The sequence below is a fragment of the Bubalus bubalis genome, chromosome 2 (assembly GCF_019923935.1).
Source record: "Bubalus bubalis isolate 160015118507 breed Murrah chromosome 2, NDDB_SH_1, whole genome shotgun sequence".
In the NCBI taxonomy this organism is placed as follows: domain Eukaryota; kingdom Metazoa; phylum Chordata; class Mammalia; order Artiodactyla; family Bovidae; genus Bubalus; species Bubalus bubalis.
In genome coordinates this window covers 176,891,208-176,915,522 of record NC_059158.1, presented here as the reverse complement: position 1 = coordinate 176,915,522, position 24,315 = coordinate 176,891,208, and the positions used below count along the sequence as shown (strand labels likewise).

Here is a 24,315-nt window from a genome sequence, read left to right as displayed (position 1 = left end):
GTACCCTATTTCTTTCGATAAATAACTTCTTTATTCTGGAAAAGCAAATGAAAGTCATATTCATATAAACACTGACATTACAAAGTACAGGGAGAAGAGGGAGGGAGAAGGGAACAGAAACCTCTACAAATCCTGCTAATATTAATACTCTCTCACCAAACAAGACCATAATGCTTTGTCCCCTATTCAATCACTTACATAATAAACCACAAATAAAATCTTCTCTGGAAGATACACTGCTCTTCTTTGAGACAGCAGGGAACAAGGACTGCAAGTTGGGGTAGGAGGCTTTATTCTCTTGGCAGATCCTCTCAGTCATTATAGATATTGCTGCACTGTTAATAAAAAATATATGCTTCTCTGTAAAGCATTAAAAAAAAAAAAATCCAAGGATGAGATGGCTGAGGTCTCAGCTCAAGTATCTCCAAATACATTGCTGTCCATCCCCTGAGCTTTCCGTGCGTTATTTCTTGGTTGTTTTCCGGATCAACGCCATTCTCTGAAAGGAGAGAGAAATAAGCAATGACACAGGTTAGAGTGAGGAACTGTCCAGGAAATCCATGTGTGGTTATCAGGTAGCATGATCTACGCCACTCATGAGGCTGGAGTCCTCAGGAACTTACAGGCACAGGGCAGCTCAGCAGACTCCTTCTAACTAAAGTGCAGTCTGCGGGGCCCTAAGAGATGTTTCTATTGGCCAGTAGACCCATTTCATTGACCGAAAGACTCAAAGAGCCCTATGCTAGCAGGATGGCAAAAAAAAAAAAAAGAAAGTTAAAAGCAGAAGCTGACATTTCTTGCCTTTTGGGGATATAAAGGGACAGGCCATCAAAATATGTTTTCTAGGCTTACTCCCCCTCACCAATCTCTTTTCTTGATGATGGTGAAAATAGGGAAGAGGCCTCTGTTTTGAGCCTGTTGTCAACACACAAAGGGAGCTGATATTTCACACTTGATGACCTGCAATGGAGGAAACTGACTCTAATAATTTCCACCATAACCCATCAGGGCAACATTCAGATCACGGGTTTCAAATCTTCCTATTACCAGCTACTGGCCAAATTAACGACTTGCTTTGCTCACTCTTTTTGACTAAGAGATTGTTTTAACATTATGATATTTGCTGACTGATAAATAAATAGGGCTAAAAGCGGACAATTTGATAGCAGAACCAAATTGACTGTCCACTGTCTTGAGGGATTCCCTTCTGAACAACACTGCACTTAGGCTATTAGCAGTCTTCTTATAGAGCTTCCTTTGTGAGCTTTGTAAACATACCCATCCAGAGATCCTAAGCTATGGAAAAGCAAAGTACACTCAGTCAGAACTGCCCAACTGTGGCCATCTAAAGCTTGCAAAGAGCCCACTTTCAAATCAGAGTAGCCAGTTAAATTAAGATTTGTCAAATGGAGGCCAACATTGCTATGAGACTGACTAGTGACTGGGACAGCTTGTTCTCCAGCAGAAGTGGAGACAGATTCTCTTACTGACCCCTCAGTTCTGCAGTAAGAGGGACAGAGAACAAAGGTTAAGCTGGGGCAGAGGCCAGAATGCCTGACAGAGCAGCCTGGGTGCTACCTCCTGGCATAAGTATAGCATACTTTTTTCCTTAAACTGCCCTTTAGTCAGGGGGTCCTAGATGATGTTCAAATCAGCAACAATGAAAGATTTCATTAACGAGATGTGGTGGGCGCAAGTTCCATCCATGTTAGAAGAACCTAGAATCAACAACTTTAAGCAACACCACAGACACTCAATTTTTTCTCTCATCAGAGTCGAGAGAAAAAACAGACCCCACTGAGAACAGCCAAGTACCAAGGAAAAACATGTCTGATGTACCATGGAGCCTTGCTGCCTCCTGCCCTCTCTGACATTTGGGGGAAATGACACCGCAGTCATTTCCCAGCTGCAGATGGTAGCTGTGTGCCTTCTCTCTGAGACACAACTCAAGGAATCAGCTGTGGCAGCCTTGGGACTCTGAAGGCTTCTCACCTGTTTGTGAGCTTCTGTGGTGCAAGCTTTTTTGTAGGGTCGGATTTCTTCAGAGCCAAACCCTGGGATCCACATGTTCCACTGGCGTTCTGTAAGGAAGAAGCCCACACAGAGATAAGGGGACCAGGAAGAGACTGTCTGGGTGCAGTGTGACTCTCAGACAAGGGTCAGGGAGGACTAACCTGGGCAATCCACTGTACTAATAAACAGTAACTCTGAAGAGCGGCTCTATGGGATCCAAATAGGTAACTGCGTATGGTGCCTTAAAGGTTTTAGAGGACACTGTTTGACCTTCTTGCAAGGAAAAAGGAGGTAAATGAGTCAAAATTTTGAGTGTGAAGCCCTAAGGTTTTCTATGTAGCTTTTCAGGAAAGTTACTTGTTTCTTCAATCATCTTACCCTTATGGTCAAGGCAACCCCTCTCAAACCTAAAGGAGGAGTAGGAACGGAAAGGCACTCTTAGCAATCTGGAGTGAAGAGCCAGGTCCTAGCTCTGCTGCTTCACTGTGGAGCAATATAATGTTGGGTCTTGGTTTCTTGACCTTTTATATAGTAGTAACAACAGAAATATTCATTGGAAGGACTGATGCTGAAGCTCCAGTACTTTGGCCACCTGAGGCAAAGAGCCTAGTCATTGGAAAAGACCCTGATGCTGGGAAAGATTGAAGACAGAAAGAGAAGAGGGCGACAGAAGATGAGATGGTTGGTTGACATCACTGATTCAATGGACATGAAATTAGGCAGACTCCAGGAGATGGTGGAGGACAGGGAAGCCTGGTGTGCTGCAATCCAGAGGGATGCAAAGAGTTGGACAGGATTTGGCAACTGAATAACAACAGAAATAACCACCTGATAGGGTAGTTGAGAGCCCTCAGTGGCATGCTGCAATCTCAGAGCCTGAGATAAACACACAGAAATACAGATACTGAAACAGGGATGTCCACGCCACAGCTCCATGTCCTTTTGCCACTGGATGACCATGCCTGTAGGACTGCTACTCCACGTTACCAGAGCGCAGACATCACTTGGTTATTCTTGGTTATTCTCCTTTGTCAGAAACTGGCATAGCTACATGGACCCCTCAATCCACAAATAAAAGTGTACTGCACTTTAAGTACATCGGATGTAAAGAAATCACACATATAAGATTATTTAGGCAATAAATCTCTACTCAAAAGGAGTACATATTTAATATATATTCAAGTGCAACTAGTTAGAAGATACCTAAGTTAATCAGTTGGTAACTCTGAATATTTAGATTCATTTAAACCTAAAGATAATGAATTAATATGAATGTATACTCTACAGATAAATATATTTAATGGAAAAAAAAATAAAGAAATGAAGACCATGTCAATAGAAGGTGAGGTTATTTAACCATTCAAGTACAGGAAATAGCTGGATGAGAGGCAAACACTGGCAGTATCCATCCCAGCCTGCCCAAAAGCAAGCCATCGAGGTTTACAGCTCCACTGGCAGACTTACCCTTGGTAGGGCTAGGAGGAGGGGAGGTGTGCACAGCTGACCTAGATGGTCAACACCAGGTTCCCTAACTTCCCATGCTTTGATCCCATGCCTCCCAGCAATCTTCCTTATGATTCAGGTTCCATTAGGTCCCCTGACAAAAAGCTATTCTGGTCATACATAATTTCAAGTATTCATGTTTGTGATAATTATTTCTTACCCTTAATGAAGAAACTGACATTCCAATTTTACTTTCAACAATCAAAATACAAAACACTTTTACAAACAGGAATGTTAAACTCCGAAAGTAAAAGAAACTGTGTGGGATTTTTTAGGGGAGGGTATGATAAAATACACATAAAATTAACCATTTTTAAGTGTATGGCTCAGTGGCAGTAAGCACATTCACACAACCATTACCATTATCCACCTCTTTTCATCCATCCAAACTAAAACTTTTTCATCCATCCAAACCTAAACTCTGTACACATTAAACAATAACTTCCATTGCTCCATCCTCCTAGCCTCTGGTAACCACCACTGTACTTTTGGTCCTATGCATTTGTGTTGTGGTGGTTTTAAAGTATGTCTTCTATCAAGAAGTGGAGTCTGTGATCCCTCCCCTTGAACCTGGTCAGGTCTTTGTGATTGCCTCATGGAACAGACTTCAGCTTCCCAGGTGGCACTAGTGGTAAAGAACCTGCCTGCTAATGCAGGAGATGTAAGAGATGCTGGTTTGATCCCTGGGTCGGGAAGATCACCTGGAGAAGGAAATGGCAACCCATTCCAGTATTCATGCCTGGAGAATCCCATGGACAGAGGAGCCTGGCGGGCTATAGTCCATGGGGTCACAAAGAGCTGGACACAACTGAAGTGCATGCAATGCAGTGTGTCTTTAGAGGCTAGTTAACAAAAGCCATGCTATTTCTGCCATGTTTATTACACAATAATAGGTAACTGAAATATCTGTCTTCTGCTATTCTGTTCAGTTCAGTCACTCAGTCATGTCTGACTCTTTGCAACCCCATGGACTGCAGCATGCCAGGCTTCCCTGTCCATCGTCAACTCCTGGAGCTTGCTCAAACTCATGTCCATTGAGTCGGTGATGTCATCCAACCACCTCATCCTCTGTCATCCCCTTCTCCTCCTGCCTTCAATCTTTCCCAGCATCAGGGTCTTTTCCAATGAGTCAGTTCTTTGCATCAGGTGGCCAAAGTATGATGCAAAGTCTTCTGCTAATAATACCAGCAATGTTAACCAGAAGTGTGTCATTTATGCCACCCCCAGTACCAGCACCTTCTGAGCAGTAGCTCCCTAATACCAAGAAGGAAGCCTTTTCAGTCAGGGCTGATTTGCACTGAATCCCTTAATAACTGTGCCTCATTCTTTTGGCCTGACTTTGTAGTCACAGATTGTTCCCTTCCTTTTGATCATACTGCAACCAATGCAGCAGAGGATGGGGATGGGGGTGGCTTATTCATTTCCAAGTGATTATGATTATCAATGTTAGATGAGTGTCTCCCAGAAAAATTCAGGCTCAAATTTAGTGTCTATTAAGTAGAAAAGCAAAATGCAAAATTATATGTGCATTAGGGATAAAATGTTCTTGGGAAAAATACATCAATAAACTAAAAACTGGAAGGAAAATACCATTATATGAATGGTGGACATCTAATAGCTACATTTACTGAGCTCATTATTTTGTGCCAGTCACTTTACAAACATTATATATAATCCTCACGATGACCCTGTAAGGAGGATATTATGATCCCTATTTTACGAATGACGAAATCGACTTTAAAAGAAAGTAAGTGGGAAGGATAAGGTAGTACAGTTAGACAGTGGCAAACCCAATGCAGGGCTCATTCCCCTACTATGGATGGATTTCTCTTTCCTGTTTAATGTTACTATTGAATGAATATATAAATCCCAGAGCTCTAACGTCTGATCCTGGCAGGAAGGTTCCTGAAGGAGCAACAGTGTGGATACCACAGGGAGAAACGAGATCGCATACCTAGATGCAACTGGACATCTTTCACCTCCAGGGTGCTGGACTTGCGATGCCGAGCAAGCTGGCAGGCAGCTGTCACCACACTCTCAATAAAATCATCAGCAATCTGCAGCAGCATCTGGGGGAAAAACGGTGGGGGAGAGTAACCATGGCATGGCAGGGTAGGCTCCTGTTGCTGAGACACCTGTATTTGCCTGAATCACATATCTAGTCAGGCTTTCTATTACAAGGCCTGGAATCAGCATTTGAGTGAAGGTAAGAAGGAGGAGTGAGGACAAGAGAAACATACCCAGTCGTTAACCAGGTTCAGAGAAATTCACACCTTTCTAAGGATGCATTTTCTGTACTTTCTACCTAGCAGCAGTCCACCAGCCCAAGCCCTATCCCCTCTATATCTTCTTCTGAATTAGGGAGAACATAAAAGTGAATCATTAAATCCTCATTTTCTCATTAAATCCTTCATATTCTCTTAAGCATTTTTATTTCCATTATCTCACCGAGTCCTTATAATAATCCCATTGGGGAAAAAAAATGGGGCAAAAATTTTATCCTAATTCTATAGAGGAGGATGCTAAGATTCATGGAGACTAACTTGTTTATAGCCATGTAACTACTAAGCAGCGGAAGCAGGATTCGAGCTCAAGGTTCTAAGTCCAAATCCTGAATTCTTTCCACTTCATTATCCACTATTCGTAGACTATGTAAAGAGCAAAATCAGAATTCTGAAGTTAAAGATCTACAATTAAGAAAAACTGAAATTTTGATTAGTGAATACCTTCCTCATGTTTTCCTCTGGAAAAAAAATAAAATAAAATTACATAGTTATAAACATTACTTTTTCTGCTAGACCATTAATATATTGCTATCTTTCCTATGGAACTATCTAAAAGAAAGATTTCAAATGATTAAACATGGTAAGTCAGCTCCAAAAATGACCTCTCTCCTAACCCAATAAAACAACAAGAAAAGGGTCGGGGGTCGGGGGGAAGACATATAAACCCACAAAGACAAGAAGAAAAGGAGAGAAAACCTTAATGGACAAGAGATTCCAATAAACTTTTACAGCAAAATTTTGGAAAAGAGGTAACAAAGAAAGAGTGGGAACTGACCTAGCAGACAGAAGGTATAACACAAATGCCTGTAGAGGGGACACCAATGAGAACTGAACTGATTTCCCAGATCCAGGATTTGGAGCTATCATTAACCAGAGAAGACTTGACTGAGATATGGGACTAAAAACTGAAGAATTGTTAGATGTCTATATACAGAACAGACTTCCAATCCTCATCTTCAAAAGCAGCCAAGCGACTCTTCCCCACACATACCAGGATTACTAGACATCTGAAGGAAATCTCCAACACTAAAAAGAAAATAAACAAACCAAAGGGGCATTAGGGGACCCAGAGGAAACAGACAATACAGGGAAAAGAAGAAAATGTCAAACAACATAATATCTTCAGAGAGAAAAACAGAAGAAGACCCTAACAATCATAAAATAAGAACAGAATGGATTAAGGGGGAAAAAAAGAGTTAACAACAAAAAGTTCATGGAAATTAAAATTTTTATTTAAAAAAAAAAAAAGTTAAAATTTAGAAGATAAACTGAGGAAAATCTCTCCAGCAAGCAAAACTTAGAATTACAAAGAAATGAACAATAGAAAAGATAAAAGAAAAAAACCCAAAACTAAGAGGATCAATGCAGAAGATCCAACATCCAACTGTTACTGTTATAATAACCCTGTGAAAAAAAAAATGGAGCATGGATTTTACCCTAATTTTTTAGAGGAAGATGATGAGATTCATGGAGACTAACTTGTTCATAGCCATGGGACTACTACACGGACAGCTGTCATTCCAGAAAGAAAGAACAATAATAGAGAAGAAGTTATCAAAAAACCAAGATTAAAAAATGGAACCCTCATAACAGCTGGTGAAAATGTCAAAGGATGGAACACTTTATAAAAACAGGAAATTCTTCAAAGGAAAAACACACTTACCATATGATTCATCAATTCCAGTCTTAGGTATATATCCAAAAGAAATGAAAACGTATGCCCACAGAAAAAATTGTACATGATTTCAAAAAAAGAAAGGAAAGAAAAAACAAAAAACCTGTATATGAATGTTCATGGCAATATAAGTGATATAGCCAAAAAGTGGAAATAATCCAAATGTCCATCAACTGATAAATAGAAAAACAAAACGTGGCATACCCATACAATGGACTAGCATTATTATTCAGTCATAAAAAGAAATGAAGTATTGATACCTGCTACAACAGGATGAATTTAAAAAACATTATGTTAAGTGAAAGATACTAGTCATACAAGACCAATTATTATATGATTCCAATTATTTGAAATGTCCAAAATAAACAAATCTACAGAAAGTAGTTTAGTGGTTGCCAAGGGTTGTGGGGGTTGGGGGAAAATGAAGTGACTGCTCCTTTTAGGGGTGATGACAATGTTCTAAGATTATGTTGATAACTGTACAATTCTGTGAATATACTAAAAACCAATCAACTGTGTATATTTCAAATGCGTGAATTGTGTGTTACATGGATTTTATTTCAATAAAGCTGCTATCTAAAAAACCAAACTCACATAGTCAGGATAAATATTTTCTCTCCAGATAAAAAAACATAAAAATAACAGTGGAATTATACTGTTTTTGTAACCTGCATTTCCTTTCTCTATCATTACATATTCCTCAGAAAAGAAAAAAACAAACAAACAATATCATCTTTGAATTGAGGCACACAAGTGTCTAAAAGAAGCCTGTAAGAACACAGCACAACAAAAGAAAAAAGATACATATAAGGCTCATATGAAAATTCAGAACAGGAAGAAATTTGGACCCTAAAAGAACTCGGACCAGAATAGCCTAAGGTTTCTCAGATTTCAGAAGACAATGGAGCAATGCTTTCATCACAAACAGGAAAAAAATAATTTCCAAATAGAATTCTAAATTCAGCCAAACTAAAAATTAAGTGTGAGGTTAGACTGCAGATACTTTCAAATATTTTACCTATCATCTAGCCTTTCGTAGGAAGTAACAAAAAAAATCTAGTCTAACAAAATGAGGGAGTAAAAGTAAGAGGATGTGGGATTTAGGAGACAAGACATCCATCAGAAAAAGAGCAAAAGGAAGAGGAGGGGTCTGTGTAAGTAGATTAAAATAAATCAAACTAGAAGAGGATGGAGGTTTCCCGGAGGGAGAAAACCCAAATTAAGTATTTTTCCATTTGGAAAATAATGTTGATGGGGTATAAGATAGCTAATAGTGGAAGCTGAATAAAAAAGGCACAAAGAAAACTAAGTAACTAAAAAGGGTCAATTATCTACTTCAAGAAGATAAGTTATACCAAAAAGGAAAGGTAGTCATAGGCATGACTTGGCTCACTGGTGACGAGTAAACAATTAAATAGCCAGAATAATGTAAATACTGATTTCTGGGCTATGCAAAAATTGTGACAAAACGATACTGGAAAAATGAGAGAAAGGAAAGTCTGTATGGCACGTATGTGAGTGGTTTAACAAATTCTTGTCTACCATAACAGTAAGTTTACAACTATTAGAAAATTAATGAATCAAAGAATATCTGTTTAAGTATATTACTCAGAAATTCAGTGGAATGGGGACTTTCCTGATGGTCCAGTGGTTAAGGCTCAGCACTTCCAATGCAGGGGGCATGGGTTCAATCCCTGGTCAGGGAACTAAAATCCCGCAGGCCCCAACAGTGTGGCCAAAAAAAAAAAAATTAATTAATTAAAAAAGAAAAGAAATAGAAGAAACAATTTAAACTGTTGAAAGTGACTGCCTATGAGCAGCAGACTACACCCTTTTCGATAAGCAGAAATAGCAGTGTTGTTAGGTATAACATTCTCTAAGGTGATTTGTGTAAGTTATTCTACCGGACCCTCACAAAAACCCTGAATAACCCTGTAGATAAATACTGTCATACCTTACCAACACAGGAGGAAGCTGAGTTTCAGAAAGCTTCACTAACACACCCACAGAGCCAAGTCTCAAATTCAGATATGTCTGCCTCTAGAGTCTGTGTTGTTAATGGCTATTCTGTACGACTTCTCAGGGGGACAGTCTCTGGAGTACCCAGTCCCACCTTACCTCCTCCACATCTTCATCCAATTGCTCATTAGGATCCACTTCTCTTACTAAGTCCTGTAACTTCTTCTTGGTCAATACCTAAAGTTAATTGGGAGAACAGTTTTCAGCCAATTTACCGGGTTTGATTTCTACTTTCCAAAGAATTCTCAGTCTGGCCTACCTGGAGCTACTACTGGAAGACTATATTCTAGAGTCAAGAATAGACTAGCGAAAGGCATAAAGATCAGCATGGAGGAGAGGCCAACATCTGTCAAACAGTTTTAGGAAACTCTATTAATTACCAATTTTCTGACCATCACAAGTTGTACAGCTCCTCTGCTGCCTTTGTATAGCTTCCCACCTGCCCAGCTCACAGAGCCTCCTTTCTGCGCTTTCCTAGGCTACCCAGGTAAAAGCAACCACTTCCTCCTTCGGCCTCTGTCGTACCTGTGTGCCCTTCCATCATTGGGTTTCTTTCCTTGTTTTCTGACTTAATAGCCTAAAAGCTCCTCAATGGCTGGGAACGTGTTCCTCTCTGTTTAACTGAATATTTGTATAAGTATGTACAACTATCGGAGAAGGCAATGGCACCCCACTCCAGTACTCTTGCTTGGAAAACCCCATGGACAGAGGAGCCTGGTAGGCTGCAGTCCATGGGGCTGCTAAGAGTCAGACACGATTGAGTGACTTCACTTTCACTTTTCACTTTCATGCTTTGGAGAAGGAAATAGCAACCCACTCCAGTGTTCTTCCCTGGAGAATCCCAGGGATGGGGAAGCCTGGTGGGCTGCCTATGGGGTCGCACAGAGTCGGACACGACTGAAGCGACTTAGCAGCAGCAGTACAACTATGATCTCCTCTTTCATAAAGGAAAAATTATATCACATGTATATGCCACTAAAGAAGAATCAAAAGACACACACTAAAATGTTTACCACAGTTACTTTGGGGTGGTAGTAGAATTACAGACTACTTACTCTTTTTCTAAAATTTCACAAAAAGCCTGTATAACATTGGAAATGGGAAAAAAGAATACAATTTTAAAAATAAATATTTGTTAATAATGTCTCAGATCTATCCATTCTACCATTATTGCTTAATTCTTTACCACATATCATGACTTACTATAAGAGTCTCAGACTTCCTCTCAGTCTGCCCACTTTCTTACCTTTCTTGTCCCCTGTCAAGTTAATCCCCCTAAGATACTTTATTATGTTATTTTAATGCCTCATTGAATATTTGCAAAGATTGTTTATTGACTAAAAGTTCCAATGGAAACTAACATAGGCCCAGTATGTTCTGTTGGAATCCCACCTATACAATTTTAATTCCTGCTCTTCTCCAACTCCACACTCAGTATGGTAATCAATCTCCTGACTATCTGCATAACCCTTCCCATTCACCATTGCTAGTCCCTCCCTCATTCTCTTGAACTATTGTCTCCTCATCCTGTTCTACTCAGCCTACAAGGCCCAAGTCAGAGATTATACTTATTTTTTATGGCTCTGGAGGACAGAATCAAGATGATGGGTAAAAAGAGGGGATCAGATTATAGAATCATTGCAGAAAATGAATAATGGTAGCAGCTAGATGAACTAGAAGGAGAAAAGACTGGAAGCAAGGGTACTTTTATTACAAGAATAATGAATAATGAAGCCATTAATTATTTACCTATTTTATTTTGCTTAACAATTATATAGCATATATTTATATATAAATATATAAAAACCTGTCATAGGCAAGGTATTTTATTAATGCATGCATGTGTGTGTGTATATATACACACACACACACATATATATGTATACACACATATATTCTACAAAGTAAAAATTGATAAATGTACATGATATATTGATAAAGAACTTAAAGAAGTCTGAGAGGAAGAGGCAGCATCTGAGATGGACATCTCTCAAAGTATCACTGCTTTAAAGAACAGATAAGAAGTGCCCACAGAGAACAAAAAGAGGATGATACCTGATTGTTTTCAGGGCTGAGACGCCCTCCTGTCCCAGGAGTGCCTGGGATCTTTACCACTGCAGTGCTATTGGCCATGGAGCCTTGTGGAGGGGTGCTCGCTGGTTCCGGTTTTATTGATGAGAAATTGGACAGGTTGATTAGGGCTGAGGGACCAAACTGGTTCATAATCTGTCTTGCTTTGGACTTCAGCTCATAGAGCTTATCGAGATCTTGTTTCTTTTTGGAGCTATGAGGACCAAGGCCAATCAACTGTAGAAGAAAAAAAAAAAATTAATTCAGGAAAGACATGTAATAAAGGATGAGTTTTAAAAGTAAAATTCTATGAGGTCTGTTGGACTTTGAAGGGTCTTCATCTGACACCTGCACATTCAACATGGAATGAAGAATGTTCACTGCTCTCACCTGATATTTAGAAACCATCTCTTTTGGAAAAGTTAAATAGTCCACACAAGTGAAATAAGAAATTAAATGAAATGAGGAATCTTATGTACATAAATAAATTAGAATGAGCAAGACATTTTTGAAGACTTTGTAAAAACAGAATACTTGGTTAAGTAGTACATGCATTATTTTTGAACATCAAATAACGCTAAATTCAAATAAATCATGGCACAATCACATACTTGAAACCTAGTCACAAAACTTCAAAAAACAGATTAGTTCATTTCAGCATTTCAAACATGCTTAAATCTATGCCAGGGCCTGATAAACACGATAAATTTAGCAACTGTTAAAAGTAAGCTCTTCTCTGTCATCAAGGGCAAATTTTCTCTGAGTGTTAGCAATCTTTAAATACATGCAGAGTCCCTAGCCTGGAATAGCCAAGACTTCTAAATTTTAGAGCCATGAGGTTGACTCGGTGGACCTCAGCTTTGGTGTCATCAAGATCAGAAGCACATTCAAGAAGTTCTGCCCACAGTGACCTCAAGGAGCTTACTTACAGCTATCTGAGTGTCTAGATCTTTAATTACATCAGCAACGGCTGTGAGCCCGGTGAAATGAGAGGCAGCCATTTCAAAAGCTACCTGTAAATGAATAACTGGCGTCAAGCACCACCCTTGTCACAGAACCATTTCAGCTGCATGGCCTGCATGTCTTCAAAGACCAGGATGCAGGCAAACTGGATGCAGAGAAACATCTCCTTATTCCTGCTGTGCACCAAGAAAAACATCTCCATCTCTTTCATATATAACTTTTTAAATTAATTAAAGACAACAATAGTAACATTAAGACTCTCTTCCAAAAAATGAATGCTCTACTGTTAGGGATAAACTAGCAGCATATGAAACACTTTATTGACCAAAATTACAGAATTTGAACCTGCAAGAATCATGGCAAAGTTTTCAGAACTTGATAAAGCTTAACAACCTAAATGGAGAAGGCAATGGCACCCCACTCCAGTACTCTTGCCTGGAAAATCCCATGGATGGAGGAGCCTGGTAGGTTGCAGTCCATGGGGTTGCTAAGAGTCGACACGACTGAGCGACTTTACTTTCACGCATTGGAGAAGGAAAGAGCACCCCACTCCAGTGTTCTTGTCTGGAGAATCCCAGGGACAGGGGAGCCTGGTGGGCTTCCGTCTATGGGGTCGCACAGAGTCGGACACGACCGAAGTGACTTAGCAGCAGCAGCAGCAACTTAAATGAGCATCTTCATCTATTCTACTCTTGCTCCTAATGCTAAGCTCCTCTCCAACAAATTGTTTAACTCTCTAATGGCAGAAATCATCTTCTGCTGGTTTACTCTTAATAAAAGCAATTAGTTAAATGATCAAGAGAAACTTTGTTGGCCAAGAGTTGACTGAGGTGGGTAGCATAACATAAAGATTACTTTTTTAAAAAAACACATGGTCCATGCTTCCTTCTCCCTTACTCACAAATGTTACCAAAGAAAGAATCAGCAAAAGAAAAGGTTGTTAAATGGTAATAACTCTTCTAATGTTATAAAAAACAAACTATTTTCCCAGAGCAAGTTCTATGATAAAGCTTTATTGAAGATTATCAGTATGAACATACTCTGTCCTCAAATAACATTCCCACAACATTCAGCAGACTTACTTCCCAAATAGCACTGAGTATAGCTCAAAGTAAGTGGAAGAACTTTTTTGTATTTCTGAATAATGGAAATTTCCCTATTAAGAACTTGGAGATAGGGACTTCCCTGGTGGTCCATGCTCCAATGCAAGGGGCATGGGTTTGAACCCTGGCTGGGGAATGAGACTGTACGTGCCACAACTAACAACTGGTGCAGCCAAATAAATAAATATTTAAAAAAAGAACCTGGAGATTAAAAAAAAATAGCTATCTACACAGTACCAAATATGAATAATCATATAGGAATTAATCTTAAGGAATAGCTCTGATGGCTACTAATAAAATAAACAGCCTTAATGAAATAAGTGGAATCTGTGTAATGTAAGAAAAATCAAAGTTTCTAAGACAAGACTGAAATTTACCGTTCCCACTGATTCAGTTGAGAAACAAACGATACTTCTAACTTTAAAAAATTCTGGGTCAGGGAGCTACTTCTTCCATTAAAACAAAACAAACAAAGCAGATGATAACCAGACACCCATTTCCAGACTGGCACTGCTCTGAGTTTCCTAGACCATTCCTTTATTTGGCTGAATTTAAAGCACCAGAACATACCTGGGTGGGTGATGATTTCATGGGCTTATACACCTGTCAAGCTCATCACACTGTATATTTAAGATCTATGCATTTTAAATTATGCCACAATTAGGGACAATAAACCAACCCCTCCCCCAAATAGGTAAAAGATTACACTCCCAGGCATTTATCTCAGAAAACAGAAAACTTATGTTCTCACACAAAGCTATATACTCATGTTCATAGCATGTATTAATAGAGAAAAGACATATTATTGAATAAATGGTGGCGTATGACTGAGTATATCTGGAAAACATCTAGTTTCATATTTAAAATTTAAATAGTTGATCAATTTGCACTGGGGGGTGTTATACATTTTCCCTTTCATATGCTCCTCCATTCCAGATTGATCAGATATTTAAATTTTAAATATCAAATCACAGATAAAATACAGAATATCTTTAAAGAATATTCTGAAACCTAAAATTTACATTTTATACAAAAATTAACTCAAAGTGGATCACATATATGTAAAATGTATAACTACAAAATTAAAAAAAAAAAAAGAAGAAAATTTTTGGGCTCTAGCTAGGCAAAGCATTCTCAGACATGACACCAAAAGCATGATCAATAAAAGGGAAAACTGATAAATTGGCCCTCATCAAATATTAAAAGTTTCCTCGGTGAAAGCTCATGTAGAAAAGATGGAAAGACAAGCTGCAGACTAGGAGAAAATATTTAAAAACTATAGATCCAACAAAAGACTACTATCTAGAATGCATTAAATAAACTGTCAAAACTCAATAGATTAAAAAAAAGTAATTCAACTGGAAAATGGACAAAAGTCACATCAGACATTACACCAAGGAGGATAAGCAGAGAGCAAATAAGCAAATTGAAAGTCATTCAATCAACAACATTAGTCATTAAAGAGAGGCAAATTAAAACTATAATGAGATATAACTACACAATTACCAGAATGACTAAAATAAAAAATAGTGACACCAAGTGCTAATGAGGATGCAGAGAAATTAGATCACTCACATAGTGCTAGTGGGAATATAAAAGGTATAGCCATTCTGTGAAACAATTTCTTAAAAATCTAAATATATACTGTCACAGAGGAGCCTAAAAAGACAAGACTAAGTGGAAAAACTAAGAACTGAATAAACCATGGACTTCAGCTAATAATGATATATCAAAATTGGTTGATTAGTTGTAATGAATATACTATACTAATGTAAGATATTAATAATGAAGTGCATTATTATAGTAACTGGGTACAGGGTATATGGGAGCTCTGTAGTATCTTCTCAATTTTTCTATAAATCTAAAATTGCTATCCTGGTAGGACCTCCTAGATAAATAAATAAAACTGCTCTAAGAGTTTATTTAAAAATGGAAAAAGAAAAAAATCACTAACACAGGAAACAACAGGAATGAATCAAAATATTTTGGTGGGAAAAAAAGTCGGTCTCAAAATAATACATACTATGATCCCATTTATGTGAAATTTTAATATCTAATGATCTAAACACAAGTCTCTAATGATAGATGAGGCAGAGACTGACTGCAGCAGGGCAGGGTGGAAGTTTTCGAGGTGATGTAAACCCTCTATATCTGAAGTAGGGGGACTGCTTACACAGCTGCTACGTTTATCAAAACGCACAGAACTATATGCTTACAAGGTATACATTTTATTGAATGCAAATTATACCTCAACAAAGTGAATCTGGAAAAACAAAAACAAAAAACCACACAACTACTATATGACCCAGCAACTGCAATCCTAGGCATTTATCCTAGAGAAAGGAAAACTTATGTTTACACCAAAACCTGTACATGAATGCTCATAGTAGACTTACATGCAATAATCAAAAACTGCAATCAATTCAGATGTCCTTTAATAGGGGAATCATTAAACAAACTGGGGTATATCCATACCATGGAATACTACTCGGCAAGAAAAAGCAATGAACTACTGATATGCACAACTTGGCTGAACTTCCAGAGAATTATGCTGAGCAAAAGCCAATTCAAAGAGTACACACTGTATAATTCCATTTATATGACATCTTTGAAATAACAAAATTTTACCAACAGAGGACAGATTAGTGAGGTTGTAAGGGACTGGGTGGGAGGGAGGGAGATGTGGTTATAAAGGGGCAACGAAGAGCCCTTGTGATGGAACTGTTCAATATCTTGATAGTGATGATGGATAAATTAACCTAGAAAAAGTGATGAAATTGTGTAGCACTTAGTACATATATACATATAAGCAAACAAGTACAGGTAAAACTGGGGAAATCTGAATAAGATTGTGTGGTTGTATCAATGTTGATATCCTGATTGTCATATTACTCAACAGTTTTGCAAAATGTTATCAGTAGAGAAAACTGGTGGTGCAAAGGGTGCTCTGTATTATCTTTTATAATGTTATACAAATCTAAGTTATCTCAATTTTTAAAAATTGGAAAAACAATATCCTCAAGTGTAAATAATATCCTTTTAAAGAAATGAAAACTCAGGAGCTATAGCTCAGGAGCCATAAAAGAGACTAATATGTTCAACTACACAAAAATAAAAATGTCTGCATGGCAACAAGTATAACAAATGAAGTTAAAGGACAAAAGACAAACTAGCAAAAATATATGCAAGATGTATCAAAGAACTAATTTCTTTTATATATAAAAAATAACTGCAAATCAGTAAGAACTAACTACCCAAAATAAATACTATGAAGAAACATGACAGTACAAGAGAAATTCAAATGGTTCTTAAAACAATGAAATGATCCTTATTCTCATTTATAATAAAAATACAAATTAAAACTACAGGGTACTATTTATTTGCCATTTGGCAATGATGATAACGTTTTAGTATACATACACTGTTTGAAAATTTTATGGAGAAATAATCATTTCATAAGTTGCTAGAGTAGGGGTATGAAAGTTAGAAGTCTCTATAAAGAGCTACTTGGCCATATCTATAAAAATAAGAAAAGTGTATATTGTTTTGATCCCATGGTTCTATTTTTAGCAATTTATATTACAGCTGAACGTGTATGTGAATAGAATACTATACATACAAGCAATTTCAACCTAAATGTCTATCAAAGTGATAGTTAAATACACTAGATATAACTATATAATGGAATACACTGAAAAAAAATGAGACATGAAAATATTATCTAAGTGAAAGAAACCAGTCACAAAAGATTATATATTATATGATTCCATTTATATGAAATGTCCAGAATATCTATACTGTAGTGGTTGCTAGAGCTGAGGAGTGGGGAGACGGACAGGGACTGACTTCTAATGTTTATGCAGTTTCTTTTAGGAGTGACAAAAATAATCTAGAGTAGATTGTGGTGATGGTTGCACAGCCCTCTATGTACCAGAAAACTCTGGACTAGGGACTTCCCTGGTGCTCCAGTAGCTAAGACTCCAGGGCTCAGGTTCAATCCCTGCTCAGGGAACTAGATTCCACATGTAACAACTTAAAAAAAAAGATCCCCCCTGCCTCAACTAAAGATCTTGAATGCCACAATGAAGATCAAAGATCCCCGTGCTACAACTAAGACCAGGTGCAACCAAATAAACAAAGAAACCAAATGCTGAAGTGTAAACCTTTTCTTTTTTTGGCTGTGCCCCATGGCATGTGGAATCTTAGTTTCCCAACCAGTTGTTGAACTCCCACCCCCTGCATTGGGAACATGGAGTCTTAGCCACTGGACCACCAGGGAAGTCCCTGAATTGTATACTTTAAATTGGTGAATTGTATAATATGTGACTGACTCAATAAACTGGTTTCTAAAAAGCAAGGAAGTTCATGAAATGACCTGCAAGATACACTGTACATTGAAAATGCAAGGTACAGAACAGTGAGGATAATTTGTTATCACTTGTTTAAAAAGACACACAATTATAAATGTATAAATTATTCCTGGAAAGATACATAAGAAACTGATAGCGATGGTTGTCTTGAGGGGGATAGGGATGGTAGTATCTGGGTGGCCATGGAACCAAGGTGTGAGACTTATCTTTCATTATATACCCTAAATGTAATATGTGCATACATAACCTATAAAAAATTAAAATAAACTACTGTTTGGTTTGTTTCCTCTGAAGAAATAGGTAATATTGACCCCTGTTTTTAAAACCTAACAAAAATAAATCTTGACCTTTATCTCATACCTTATATAAAATACAATCAAAACTGATCACAGACTTAAAAGTAAAAATGCAAAACTATAAACTTCTAGAAAACATAGGAGAAAAATCTCCCTAACCTTGGGTCAAGTAGAGTTCTTAGACACAACACCAAAAGCACAATCCACAAAAGAAAAAATTGATAAATGGGGTTAATCACAATGTAAAACTTCTGCTCTGCAAATGAAAATAAAGACAAGTTTCAGACTAAGAGAAAGTATTTACAAATCATGTATCTGCAAACAATTTGTATCCAGGATATACAAAGGACTCTCAAGATTCAATAGGAAAACAACTCAATTAAAAAATGGGCAAGAGATCTGAACAGATCCTTCACCAAAGACAAGCAGATGGCAAATAAACACATGAAAAAATACTCAGTATCATTACTCATTACGGAAATGCAAAATAAAGCCACTATGTGCTCAGTCATGTCCAACTCCTTGCAACCCCATGGATTATATAGGCCACCAGGCTCCCCTGTCCATGGAATTTGCCAGGCAAGAATACTGGAGTGGGTGGCCATTTCCTACTCTAGGGGATCTTCTCAACCCAGGGATCGAATCTGTGTTTCTTATGTCTCCTCTATTGGCAGGCGGATTCTTTACCACTGCACCACCTGGGAAGCTCCAAAGCCACTATGAGATAACAGAAAGCACCTAATTGGAGAAGGAAATGGCAACCCACTCCAGTACTCTTGCCTGGAGAATCCCGGGGACAGAGGAGCCTGGTAGGCTGCCATCTATGGGGTTGCACAGAGTCGGACACAACTGAAGTGACTTAGCAGCAGCAGTAGCAAGCACCTACTAAAATAATTAAAATTAAAAATAGACAAGTGCTAGAGAGGCATCACTGACTCGATGGACATGAGTCTGAGTGAACTCCGGGAGTTGGTGATGGACAGGGAGGCCTGGCGTGCTGCAGTTCATGGGGTCACAGAGTGGACACGACTGAGCGACTGAACTGAACTGAGAGAGGATTTGGAGCAACTGAAACCCGCATACACTTATGGGGTGACTGTAAAATGGTACAGTCTCTTTGGTAAATGGTTTGGCAGTTTATTATAAAATTGTATACTTACTATATGACCCAGCAGTCCACTGCTAGCTATTTACCCTAGACAAATGAAAACTTTTAGTCACACAAAACTCAGTATGTGAATGCTTATAGCAACATTATCCATAATTGCCAAAAACTGAAAACAATCTTTCAACTGGAGAATGGATAAATGAACTATGTATAGCCATACAATGGAATACAATTTAGCAACAGAAAGGAAGAACTACTAATACAAGGAACATGGATAATCTCCAGTGCATTAAGCTAAATAAAAGAAGCAAGATTCCAAAGGCTACTTCCTGCAAGGGTCTGGAAAAGGCAAAGCTACACATGGATGGAAAACAGATCAGTGATTGCCAGGGGTATGACCCTGGGGAAAGTCTGACTACAAAAGAGCAGCATGAAGGAAATCTGGAGGGTGCTGGACCTGTTATGTAACTTGAGTGTTATGGTGCTTACATGATAGTACACCCTTGTTTCAACTCATAGAACTGTAACCTGAAAAGTGAATTTTACTGTGTGTAAATTTTAAAATAAAATTTCAAAAAAATCACGATGTGATCAAAATGGTCCAAATTATCTGTTTACTGACAACTTTCATTAGCTCAATTGTAGATGACGCTGGTCAAGCACAATGGAATGAAGTGACCGTAAATAACCTGAATTCCATTATGTAATGTACTATGGTTGTTTTTGGGCTACTCAAATCTCTAACTCATTTTCTTAGCATGCCAAGAGGTAGGAATGTACTATGGATTAAAAACAGAGCTATTAACTGCAGGACAGTTTGAGAGAACAATTATACTAGCAAACTGTTACTAGCCCCTACTATGTGGAAATCATGTGCCTGGATTGGCTTTAAAATCCTTTTACCTCTGAAATGTTTAGGAATTTATTATTTAAACAAATACTAAGTAGGGAATTCCTTGGCAGTCCAGTGATTAGAACTCCATGCTTCCACTGCAGGGAACACAGGTTTAATCCCTGGTCAGAGAACTAAGATCCAAACAAACAAAAAACCCCCAAACTGAAAGGGGCTACCAGCCTGATAGCATAAAAGCCTTATCACTGTGGTACATGACTTAATGATTTGAGTTTTCTACCTGGCTGTTTCTCCTCTCACTGGTTTCTAGATGCATCTAAACAAGCTCATGGTTTCCAGCCTAAATAAACCACAAAGAATCCATTTTACTGCAGTCTGTGAGATCTGAGAGCAACAGAAATGTGGGATTTTTTTTCTACTCGTTTTTTGACTAGTTTGATACTGTTCAGGAATTTTTTTTTTTTAAGGCAATTTTGAAATAGCAGAAAAGCAGTACAGTACAGCAGTCAAGGGATGGACTCTGGTAGCAGTTTCTGGATTCAAGCACCTACTCTGCCACTTATTAGCTTTATGTCCTTGAGCAAGTTACCTAATCTCTTTATGTCTCAATTTCCTCATCTAGAAAATGGAGTTAATCATAAGGCATACCCCATGGGATTGCTGTGACCATTCACTGAGTTATGTACTCTAAAGCACTTAGAAGAATGTGTGGCACTGGTAAGTACAATTTAAAATGTTTGCTAGTGTACTATATATGCTTTCCTCTTTTAAATTTTAATTATAAAAGTCAGTATATTAAGCCTAAAATGTTTCACCCATCCTGCTATGTATTAGTGGCATCCTATAATTATTCTTATTACTTCAGACATTTAAAAAAGAAAAGTGGATTAAAAAGAAAGTTGTGGCAAATGGTCAGCAGGAGGCTGATGAAAGGCGCTGTGACACAGGGAAGATGCAAGTCAGTCGGGCTAGGTGCCACCACAGTTCTGCCACTGAGTTATGTGAGCTGCCTTTGCCCAGTTTCTACTCCTATAATTAGAAAGGGAAGGGAAGTCGCTCAGTCGTGTCCGACTCTTAGCGACCCCATGGACTGCAGCCTACCAGGCTCACCATCCATGGGATTTTCCAGGCAAAAGTACAGGAGTGGGGTGCCATTGCCTTCTCAGATAATGAGAAAAGGACCAGGCAAAATCTAAAGTCTCCTCCAGCTCTAACAATTAGCATAAGGTTTAAAATTAAGTCCATGTGTATAGATTTAAAAGTTTGTCTTCAACACACTTGTTTCACAGAGCAGGTTATAAACACTGCCGATGTGCTGCCTCTCAAGTACTTTGGGTCAAAAGTAATATGTTCTATGTTCATATCTGCTCTAACACAATGATTTTCTGATCAGATACTTACTTCAAAATCCTATTCTAATAATCAATGCTAGAGCCACAAATGAGTGAAATAAGTAATACAATTTGCAAATGTAGATGAGAATGATAACTCCGGAGTAAACTATCATGAATTAAATCATCAGGTATTTTGAAATGGCAGTATGGTCATGCTTTACCTCATAATTTGGTGTAAGTTTTGATCACTTGCATTCAGTATAGGCATTTGAAAACAGTATAGGCAAACCCACTGGGAACTAAGTTATTCCAGTTTCCTCAAACATCTAATTCATATTACAATAACTGTAAAGTTACTCCATTTAAGTCCTTGTTCTTCACATTGGTCTTTCTTAGCCTCCTAAATTTAAAACTAATATGTCTTACTCCGCTGTGAGGAAAGTTCTATACAGGTCCCATTTTTCTATTTTGAATATCTGTGCTTCTTTAAAATACAGGAATTTAGTTCCCCTCAAAAGCACACTGCTTAAATACCCTAATAAGTTACAGTACTTGATATTAAGAGGAGTCTGGAGGAGGAGGAGGGAGAGCTTTTATTCAATGCTAGGCTTTGTATAACTATTCCATTTTGCTGAAGAGCAAATCTGAGACATTGTGAGGAATCCATTCAGAAAAACAGAAAAATATATCAGTCAAACACATAACTGGATTTGACTGGGGCTGGGTCACTTAGTAGCAAATGATTTCAGGCGAGGCACTTCACTCCCTGCACTGATTTCATATATCTGTACAATGGAATTAACAATATTTAACTTGTGGGACTGTAAACTTACTCTAAGTTTCAGCAAAAGGTATTACTGAAGAATCAAAGTAACTGGTTCTAGTATCCCCACCATCCTTATCTAAAAGGAGCCGTCTTCACGAAATATGTTAAAAATAAAGGACACACTTTACTTATCCCTGACTTTCTAAATGACTTACTATATTTTTGAGGGAGAAGGGGCTTCATTTAAAGGTTTCCTAACATGTAAGTGACACTCATTTTATCAATGTCAATACAGTAAGAAGACTCAAAATAAAATACTAGAATCTGTAAAAACTTCCCTCTTGAGTTTGAAGTTAGAGCAAACATTCTAGAAATATATTTTCAAGGAATATAACCATAAGCATCTCCTACCTGCCATGCAGAGCAGGGTACTGTATCAAAATCATGATCTAATCAGTCGTGGCCTCACTGTAATTTTTATCTTCTTTGGATTTTAGCTTCCTTATATGTAAAATATGAGTTTAAAAAAGATTATCTTTTCTGGTCCTTTCATCTCCACCATCCTCATTTTTTGAGATGCAGAGATCTGCGCTCAGTTGAGTAGAATGGGATTTAAAGCACTTACTAAGTATATAACTGCTTCAACTTTACACCAGGTGCTTTACCAGAACGAAGCTGAAAAAGAAGATGCTTGCAAGTGGGCTTCCTAGATTGCATCCGACACAAGACAAGCCTGCCAAAAGGTCAAGCAGGCAGCGCGAAGGAGTCGTTGTCTTCCCCTGAATACAACCTTTACCACTCTCGGTTCAGAGACTAGGAGGAGAAAAAGTGGATCCCTGTATCTTTTCCGAACTCTCTCCCTTTTACTAAGAGGCTCATTTCCTCACAGCCACGGCCTCTTATCCTCTTCGCTTTTAGGAGTTCGGGTCCTTACAGCCCTGTTCCCTCAGATACTTCGGAATCTCCGAGCCCCGACCCCGTCCCCAGAGAAGTCCGTCTTCACTGACCGCTCCTGTTCTTCCCAAACCCGTGTCCTCTTACTGCTCCTGCCTCTCAGGAACCGAAGTCTTCGCTGCCCCGTTTCTGAATCCTTCCTTAGAAGCATGGGTCTTCACTGTCCTGCTTCTATCGCTTAGCTTCTATCGCTTAGCAGCCCGTTCTTACAGCTCCGCTTTTACCTCTAGGAGACCGTGTCTTCACGACCCGTTCTCTTCCGACCCTCTCCTCTTAGGAGCGTGGGTCCTCACAATCCTGTCTGGCCCTCTGAGCCCGCTTTCCCTCAGATGCCGGATAACTCACATCCGTCCCCTTTCCCTATGTCCTGTCTGGAGCCCAGGTCCCCACAGCCGTATCTTCTCCCAGCCCCGAGCCCTTCGGTCCCGTCCCAAAAGCCTGATTCCTCACACAGCCCCGTCTCCTCCACAACCTGGCTCTTCAAATACTGACCACTGTGGGTCTGGGTCCTGACTCCTTCCTCCCGCTCTTCTTCAACTGCCAGGGCCCAAGACTCACAGGCAGCAGCGTCTATCTCCCCATGATATGCGGAGACTGCCCCAGTGAAGCGTTCGTCTCAGCAGCCTGTCCGACTGCTCGGCCCTCCCCGAGTACTTCCGGCACCGCTCCCCGCCTCCAACCCGGAAACGCGCGGCTCTTCCGGCCGGCGGGCGCGCGCCTGGTTGCGCAGGCGCGGACTGTCCTCAGACAAGTGGTGGTGATCTTGCCGGGTAGCTCGGTTTTGGCAGTTGGGGTTTTTCCTGCTTGTGACTGACTGGTAGTGTGCGCGAGCTCTGCGTCTTCTATCCCGGCGTTACTAACCCTGACCTTGTTGTTTCTCACCAAAATAGCTTGTTGTATATATTGCTAGCAAGACCGGTAATTGACGCCATCGTATGGCTTAGAGGTCGGCATTTTTGGTTGGTGTCTTTGTCGTGCTGTGAGGACAGTAATTGAAGGCGGG

General features: G+C 38.9%; 1 protein-coding gene across 5 annotated transcripts; it reads right to left on the bottom strand.

The window, feature by feature from the left end:
* Positions 1-8: 8 nt before the first annotated feature.
* TAF12 (TATA-box binding protein associated factor 12) lies at positions 9-24,019 on the bottom strand. Of its 5 annotated transcripts, none has more exons than XM_006049496.4 (7): positions 23,805-23,979; positions 12,495-12,578; positions 11,551-11,802; positions 9,595-9,672; positions 5,471-5,585; positions 1,993-2,081; positions 9-499 (listed from the first exon to the last, which is right to left on the bottom strand). In XM_006049496.4, the coding sequence occupies exons 2-7, from the start codon at positions 12,564-12,566 to the stop codon at positions 464-466; spliced, it is 642 nt and encodes a 213-aa protein (XP_006049558.1). In that variant the 5' UTR covers positions 12,567-12,578; positions 23,805-23,979; the 3' UTR covers positions 9-463. The 5 variants fall into 5 exon arrangements, with proteins under 5 accessions (XP_006049558.1, XP_006049559.1, XP_006049561.1 ...); XM_006049497.4 differs by having other exon boundaries at positions 23,871-23,938; XM_006049499.4 differs by lacking the exon at positions 12,495-12,578 and having other exon boundaries at positions 23,871-24,019.
* Positions 24,020-24,315: the final 296 nt, after the last annotated feature.

Bases quoted from the DNA above. Each gene is read 5' to 3' on its own strand.
- TAF12 (XM_006049496.4), bottom strand. From the start codon at position 12,566: ATGGCTGCCTCTCATTTCACCGGGCTCACAGCCGTTGCTGATGTAATT. The intron at 5,586-9,594 runs GTAAGGTGGGAC...TTTTTCCCCCAG, and splicing joins TGGATGAAGATGTGGAGGAG to ATGCTGCTGCAGATTGCTGA. The intron at 2,082-5,470 runs GTATGCGATCTC...TCTTCCTTACAG, and splicing joins AGATGTCCAGTTGCATCTAG to AACGCCAGTGGAACATGTGG.